Source organism: Accipiter gentilis, chromosome 21 (assembly GCF_929443795.1).
Source record: "Accipiter gentilis chromosome 21, bAccGen1.1, whole genome shotgun sequence".
Lineage (NCBI taxonomy): Eukaryota > Metazoa > Chordata > Aves > Accipitriformes > Accipitridae > Astur > Astur gentilis.
Window position 1 is genome coordinate 16285855 of NC_064900.1, and position 8557 is coordinate 16294411.

The window sequence follows — 8557 nt, forward strand, 5'->3', positions numbered from 1 at the left end:
CAGCCAGTGCCTCTGGTAGTAACATCTACTTTCTTATCTTTTTGTTTCATTTCTGAAAACGTTTGTAAAACCAGTGCATCTTATGAGGGACTTAAAAAAACCACCCATTGTTTGGGGTATAATTGTCTGCAGTAAGGGGGAATGTTCTACCTGGCTGATGCTGTGGATGTTCCTTTACTTCACTTTAAAATATTATTTTAAGGTTCCCTCCTTTCCCAAAGTGTTAGCTTGTCTGATAGAGGCTTAAAAATCATCTTCGCTTCTATGTGTAAAGAGTTTGAGTACAGCAGCAGGTTTAGGGCTTTAATTTTTCCATTAGCCTGGAGGTCAAATGTGAAAGTGTAGAGAAGAGCAAACTCAATTAGGTGAAAGATCAGTTTTAAATTTCAGGTTGCTAATACTGTATTTTTCAGAGATCTCAATACTAGCAAATGGAGGTTTGATACATCACCAAAATCACTGGGACTGCCTTAGGTGTGAAAAGGTTAAGCCCTGTGCACACATTTTACCAGTACCCCAAACTCAGGACAGAAATAGTAACCTCTGTTTCCACTTTGGGCCCATCAGTTTGCTAATGTGCCCGGAAGGAAGACCTGTTGATGAAACAAGTGAGCAGGCTTTCCTGTCTATGCTCTAGGTCATGGCAGGTTTCAGACTCTGACAGGTGTTGGTGGGCTCAGGTTAGCAAAGAATAGCAGTGATTTTTAAAGTAGATACTCAGCTACATCAGCCTAATAAGGTTAAGACTGAGATCAGCTAATGGGATCAATAGGATCTTGCGTGAATGTAGAAGGAGCTAGATGTGCTGATGAACTCTGACTACCTGTCAGCTGTGTTAAATGTGGAAGGCATTGTAAAAGTGTTTTATAGACTATCTCCCTGGGTGGTAAAACTTGCACAAAGCATGATGCCTGATGATGTGCGACAGTAACCCACAACTCTGGAAAAAAATGTATAAAAGCATTGTGGTCAGGCTTTGCTCCTGAACGCTTTGTACTTTTGTAGGTAATTTCTTATGCTCTGTGCAGAATCTCTGTATTCATTTAGGCAGACTAAATGCAAGGAAGGGGCCTCCAGGAAAGAACCTGCTGGCTTTGTGGCTATGTAGGCCCTGCATGAAGATAGTGATGGCAAATCACTCTCTGCTAGCAAATACCTGGCACTTCCACTCCCTGTTCACTGTAGGTTCAGCGTAATTACAGAACTTCTTATTACACTAGGCCTGCTTGGTGAAAACTTAAATTGGAGATTAAATATAAATTTTAGGATAGCAGGCAGGAAAGCAAGAAATCTCCTCTGTTGTCCCTCTAGTAAGTCACCCTTTCTATGCAGCTAGTCATCCTGCCAGTGCATTTCATTGCAGTTGACTGGTTGAATCCTCCTAGAAAGGACTTTCCCCCCCCTTTCCCCCCCCCTTTCCCCCCCCTTTCCCCCCCCTTTCCCCCCCCTTTCCCCCCCCTTTCCCCCCCCTTTCCCCCCCCTTTCCCCCCCCTTTCCCCCCCTTTCCCCCCCCTTATTGGCTATGCTGCTTGCAGATTAACCTTTCTGCTGAGAAATGGCACTGTGAATACTTTTCAGAGCTCACCAACATGTCTAAATTCTTTGTCCAAAAATGCAGATGATATGTCCTTTGATGTCTCCTGGTTTGCTGTGCGCTCCTTTGCATTGGACAGAGAGCCTGTCTTGCTGGCCTCGCTGGACCGGAGGGGGATTGTGATGCAGAGCAGGAGAAATGGGAGCAGTGATCTCAGCCTGGAGAGAATCAGCCCGCTGGAATTCAGGCTCCGTGTGCATGGCTGTGAGGACCACGACTTTGGCAACCACTACTGCGTAGTGACCCCGTGGGTGCGATCTGCCACTGGTGTATGGCAGCGGGAACCTGACATCAAAGCCAAACCCATCTTTCTGTCTGTGAAAATGGATGGTAAGAGATTGCAACATGTGTTACACAATTTTTTAATTTTTTTAACACCTTATTATGTTTTTCTGGGACAAATTTTCCCCATGACTATTTTTAAAGGTGCCTATGATAATCTCATTAGATTTTGTTATCCTTTTCTATTGTTTGCAATTTCTGAATACAGATTCTGTTGACTAGGTAGGCCTGAACAGATCATAGTTATAAGACTGGTGTATTGGCTTTCCTGATCATCTCTTGGTGATGCTGGGGCATCTTTCAATCAAGGCATAGTATTCTCTTCAAGTGTTAACCCTTCTGTTGCCTGCAGAAGGAAATTTTGATTTTCAGATGGGGTGTGCTGAAGTAGAGTTGCATTGCAATTAATATCAAAGCTGAGAACAGAAAGTCAGAGCTCTGACTCCTTCCTCCCTCTCCTAACCACAAGACATTCTGCTCCCTGCACTTAATGACTTGTCTGCTTTCCAACCTGATTTGCAAGTGTTGCTAGACTCCATGAGAAGCAAGTTGCGTGCTAGATGCTGCATTCAGCACGTAGCTAAGGAGGAAAAATTAATGGAGGAGGGGTTTTGAACTAGTTGCTTTCTTCTCAATATTTCCAGGGAAGGTCATAGCGGGAAGTTCTATGAACTTGAAAGGAATCAGAAGTTTTTGTTCTCCCTACTGTGTGGATAACTATTTTAACTGTACTTTCCAAACTCCTTACAGTTCTTGACCCTGCCTTTTAACTGAGCAGTAGATGCTTACAAATCAAATTTCTTGTTTAGATACCAGCTTTGGAGGTTGATTAGACAAGGTTTCTGAGTAGTAGTGAATATACTGTACAAGTAGTTCTAATCAAGCAAAGCATAAAGGAATCTACTCCTTGCCATTTGGAAACTTGTTACAAAGAGTGCAGCCACAGTCTGCCTCTGTTGGGGAAACTTTGCAAGGCTTTTGTTTGGGGGAGCAGGTAACAGGTTACCTCTTGGAACTACCTCTACTTTGCTATCTCTCTCCAAGACTCCTCTGGTGCTTCCAGCCTCCCTGAGGCTTTGAAATAGTAGAGGATGAGTTAGGGTGAGGACGTAAGGGAGTCCAGTAAGACACCAATTTTTTCCAAACCTCAAAAGACAGAAATGAAGAAGGAAAATAAGCGTAATTTCCTTCTGAAAAAATGATTCTGCCCATGAGCGAATAATGTGGGATTTTCTCCTTTTTTAAGCAAGAACAAATAAAGGGGATCTCTGAATCTTTCAGTGATATCTAATGACTTTGCCTTCCTTTTTCAGTTCTGAATGCTTTCAAGTATCCCCTGTTGATTGGCATCGGTCTGGCTACTGTCATAGGACTCTTATCCTGCCTCATTGGCTACTGCAGCTCCCGTTGGTGCTGCAAGAAGGAAGTGCAGGAAACAAGACGAGAGCGTCGCCGGCTAATGTCGATGGAGATGGACTGAGCGTGGGAGCCAGACACACTTGCATTTTGGGAGAGACTCACAGGGCTCTTGACTGTGCTGAGACACTCACAGGGCCAGACAAGACAGTGCGTTTCCTCTCTGATTTCAGCCTGGACCTCAAGCTTCTCCTTGTTACACGTCATGTCCTGAGAGCATTCAGGCCATATTTAGTGACTCGGAGTTCTCCTTTTCCAGCAGCACTTTCTGCATAGGGATCATTTCCTTCCAATGTGCAAACTGTTGAGCCTTCTTTCAGCAGGGCCCTGTGACAAAATTTACTAAGGTTTTTGTTTGTTTGCTTGTGTCCCCCCCCTTGATTTTGAAAATATGTCCCTGTATGAAAGCACGATGGGCAGGGTAATGGGTGGGAAAGGGGCTGGTAGAAGCGTTAGGCTTTCATTGTATTAACCAATCTACTTTCCCCCTCTACCCCCATCACATCATCCTGTTCCCTTTCTCTGTCCACCTTGGTATCTCACAGACTTCTTTGTGCTGGGTTGAAGGCTGGAGAAAGTTCTTCTGCTGGTGACTCATGAAGCTGTCCCAGCAAAGAATTGGTTTATGGTTGTCAGCATGCCTTCTCTTCCCTGGCGTTTGCAGTTATTCCCAAAACATAACTTGCCTGGAGGTCTTTGAGACACTATTTTTAAGCTTCCTTTTTATTTTATTTTCAGTGCCCAAAGTTCTTAGCTGTGGTGAATAGGGGCTAACTTGGCAACCCTGAAGAGTCAACCCTCAGACAAGCATTCGTTTGAATGTCTGCTAATGGCCACCTTCTCCCCTGCCCTTCCACTTTCTTTTCTCCTCACTACAGCTGCTCACATTGTGCCTGAGACCCTGTTCTGCTTGTGGCAGGGGGCACATGGTGTCTAGGGACAAGGCCCAGCCTTCTGCTGGCCTTGGCAGAGAGGTGGGAGACCTTGCCCCACTGGTGATGGTGTGACTTACGAAAAAAAAAAAAAAAGGATCTTTATCTGCAGTTGGCCAACTGATCATGTTTAGAGAAGGCTTGTAAACTATATATTACCAAATGCACAGACCAGACTGCAATGCTGCTTCTGCCAGTCACTCAGTGGTAACCATTGAACAGGTGTGAGCAGAGTCTGAGATCTGCAGTAGCTGAAGTGCAGCTCAGGGTAGGAATAGGAGCAAACCCAAGAGGGCAGCAAGAATCCTTCAAGTTCCAGTGGTCCTGGTCTTGTGCATGGGCCTGCAGCAGGGCTGTCCCCATGGGTTTGAGACCTATTCCTAGGTGCTATAGTACAGAAGTCCTGCTCTGGTCTTCCACATACACTGACCTGGCTCCTGAGTGGGAGCAGCTCCTTTTCCAGGCAGTTCTGTCTCCCCAGCACAGCTGGTGTGTTAAGCAATAAACGTCAGAATAAAGATACTGTGTATAAACAAACAAGGAAGTAGGACTGTACTGCAATCTGATGTCAGCCAGGGTTTGGCTCGCATCAAGAAGTGTGAGAAATGTAGAGTTGAGGCCAGGGCTCAATCCTTTCCAGATATTATTTTTTTTAAGGTAAAAGATGTTAAAGGAGAGCATCCATGGAAGGTAGTGGCTGTGGTGTGCTGTTGCCAGTCTAGACATTAGTTATTAGTGGCCATCTGCTTCACTAATGGCTCATACCACTGCACATTCCAGGGGAGCTGCAGTCTAGTATCTGTGCTATGAAGGTTTCATTTCACATTAGTGTTTACATTAGTGTTTGTGGAACCTTGCACTCAACACTGTAGCGATTCCAAAATTGAGGGGTTTTTTGTGGTAAGTTTTGTTTGTGTGGGGTTGTTTTTTCCCTGTCTTGCATTGTGACCTTTGTTCTGAGGCTGACGTGAGGGGTTTTTCTAGAAGGCTATTCTGTTTCCCGCATGTGGACACATACGCAGTCACATATGAATACATAAGTATGCATAGAGGTGTCCAATGATTTTTGGAAGCTGAATGTGAGACATCTTCAAAATGGACTTGATTTGCAGAGTTGGGGCTTGCGACTTATTTGATGTATGGGGCAAAAAACACCCAAAACCTATAAACCTCTGGAAGACTTTGGTCTGAACATTCATAGCAGCCTTTCCTTCTGGCCTGATTTACTTTCTGGAAGAGCTCAGAAAAGGCCTATGTTGCAGGCAGATGTAGCTGCCTCTGCTGAGGAACAGGGCAGAAGCAATCTCTAGCTTCTGCTGTAAAAGCCCAGAAATCTGTAATGGTGCTTTCTACAGGAAGAGAATTGAGGAAAGGATTCACTCAGATATTACTTTGACAGCAAGAATTTTTCTTCCTCTCCTGTCTGTCTGCTATAGTGAAATCCTGCTTTTTCTTTGGGTGTTATGAAACACCATTCTGATGTTTGGGATGCTGGCTGTCCTTCCCACACTGATCTAGCAGCTTCTTTCCTGCATTAACATCCGCTTTCTTCATGGAAGGCCCATGGCATTGGGGCATCTTGGGAGGGGTGGTAAGTGGTGGTGAAGTTCGAAGCACAGCATCAGTCACTTTCTGTCCTTGCAGATTGACTCCTTGTTTATGTGCTCTTGGTGAAGTTTTAGGGAGAGAGGATCATGACTGTAATGCAATAATTAGGGAATGAATGAGCAGGGATCCGCCAGCTCTTCCCAAGCACACGACATAGCACACTTTCTCCCTGCTGGAAAAAACTCAGGGTTATTTTGGTCAGGGCTCCCTGCTCCTCTAGTGAAAGGTCCCCATGTCCTTAGCTAATGCTGATCTTCCTTCGTGGCCTGTAACAAACCATCTTTGTCATTCCAAGTGAAGCAAGTTCACTGCTAGCTCGTACTGCTGCCAGCCCCTTGGAAGGCAATGCTGCATCCCCTTCCACCCTGTATTTGCTGTAGTTGGAAGGCTAGAAGTTGAGGGGCCAGACTTACCCCCCAGGTTTCCTTCTACTTGTGCCAATTTTGTATTATCCCCTTTTTTAAAATAGAGTGGGAGTCTTATCTCTAATAAAAAAAGAAAAACTAGGTCACTTTTCATGTTTTTTATTATTATTATTTCCTGTGTGACCAGGGTTTGTGTGAGTGGAGGTGTGTGTGCATCTGGTTGTGTATTAAACCTGCAGAGTATCAGAAGAGTAAGCTGCCTGAGATGCAGTGCAAGCATCCATATCCTCCCTGCTGCAACCTGTGGTATTGTCAAAGTATCCTAAGGGCTCATGTTGATCTTCCTCTGTTCTCATTGCTAAGTTTCCTGGTTAAGCTAGTAAGTTCCTCCAGGCACTTGGAATTTTGATCCAGGACAAGCTTGAACATCATATAGCAGAAGAGCAAGATACTTACTTTCTTTTGTTTTAATTTCAAAGTTATAAAATAAAGTGTTTGGCACAATTCTGGAATGCAGGTACTGAATAGTTCTAACAATGCTGTGTAAAATGTTTCTTTTTATGTTTAAAATAAAGAGCGAGCCTTTTTGATTATGTCTGTGCTGTGGGTCTGGATGTTTTAGCTATGGGCAGTTCTTTCCTTGTACCTCACATGTATGCAGACACTATTGTTGAGGCAAGGGTATCAAATGTAAACCTTACAGTCTTGTTCCCAGCACTGTTACCCTGTAAAATAAGCATGAGGTATCTTTTACAGTAAGTTTTAAATATTTGCCTATATTTGTGTGATGAATTGGGGAATGTAATTGTTTTCTGAGTCTATCCTGTTTCTACCCCACTGTAAGGTGACCTTTTTGTCGGGGCAGTTTCCTTTTGATTATCTAGGGCCAGGAGTCACAGTTAGGAGTGTGTGTTTAGTATCTGCTGTAAAACCTGGGCATTAGATGTTGAGTCATCCTTGAACCCTTCCTGAGGCTTCTCATTTCCAAGGTTTCAGGACAAGAATCAATAGTGTTGGAAGTAGACTTCCTGCTTACCTTGCTAATGGCTGAATTTAGGATTTTTTTCCCCCCAGCAACCACATAAGGACACCATGGTAGTACAGCAAGGAAGTGACTTGCTTTCTAATAAGTTGCTTGAGGCAGAAGTTGTTTTGGGAGGCCAAGACAGGCTTTGGCAAGGTGGGTTCAAACTGATGCATCCTCTGTCAGAGATGGCTGCAGTGCAGGCCAGTTGACAGCGAAGTGTATACCTTTGGCTTCTTTCCAGATGGTGGTGTCACAGCTGGCATGGAAAGATGTCCTCTGTAGTGTACGCTTACAGGTAGCTGGGAGGTGGCACCGGGCTGTAAGTTCTTAAGGGGTGGCAGGGACTATCAGCTGAGATAGGGAAATGTCATAAATGGTCTCTGATCCCTCAGCAGTGCCTTTAGCAGCTGTAGATGTTTTAACACGTACATGTCCGCAAGTAATGAGTGGCACGCTTGTGGGACAGCAGTCGTTGGCCTCTAGCTGTGCAGGTTACAGCTTACTGGTAAGTTTGGATTAGCTTTATGAAATCCTCTTGCCTCCACCATGCCCTGGGATGACCTGGATCTTAATACTCTTCTTGCAAGCATGCTAGGACTTTATCATAAAAAAGAAAGCCCAAACTTGAAGTCTGGAGATGAAGGGGGATACTTGCAAGTAACTGCCGGAGTGTTGCCATGAATGATGGAAGTCACCAAGTCTCCAACATCACTTTGTATCTGCTATGGGTTCAGCTTAATTACCTGCCTATAGAGGCATCTAGCTGCCTACTGCCATAGAGACAGTCTGAAAAGCACTTTTGTGCCAGAGCCTGAGACTTTGGTTGCTTTCATAGCACCAGGGTCAGGCAACATGCTTGGTTGTGCTTGTTCTACGACAGCCTAGTTGTGCTGTGATGGCTCTGCCTGACTGCCCTGCTCAGGTCAGGGCCAGTCCTAAAACCTCCACTGGGCTGAAGCCAACTGGTGAGTAGGATGTGTGAGAAGACCTGCCTTCCTCTTCGTCATGTGAAGGTGAAGCCTGGTCATGCAAATCTTCCAAGGAAATGTATGGCTTTTGCCTTTTCAGTGGAACTTTCTACATTTCTATGATTGCAGGTGGCTGAGGTCTGCACAGCACACATCAGGACAGATGGTGTTTCAAGAGAGAGCCTTTAGCAACTGATTGAAGCTGTGGAACATCTTGCTAACTGAAGAAAAAGCCACTGCTTGCTCTTGTGTGAGGTAAGTACACTAGATACAGCACGTAGCCTTCTATTGGACAGCCCTTCACAAGGGATCTCCTGTTATTGAGGAAAATGGCATCAGGCTGTAGCCAGCAGACAATTGATATT

The 8557-nt window shown here is 44.7% G+C and overlaps 1 protein-coding gene across 2 annotated transcripts in view; it reads left to right on the plus strand.

Moving 5' to 3' along the window:
- PTGFRN (prostaglandin F2 receptor inhibitor) overlaps positions 1-6772 on the plus strand; it is a 71428-nt gene extending 64656 nt beyond the window's left edge. For both annotated transcript variants that reach the window (XM_049824529.1, XM_049824530.1), the window contains exons 8-9: positions 1619-1924; positions 3190-6772. In XM_049824529.1, the coding sequence (XP_049680486.1) occupies positions 1619-1924; positions 3190-3356 (473 nt within the window). In that variant the 3' untranslated portion in view covers positions 3357-6772. The remainder of the gene's footprint in view (positions 1-1618; positions 1925-3189) is intronic.
- The last annotated feature ends 1785 nt before the right edge of the window (positions 6773-8557 follow it).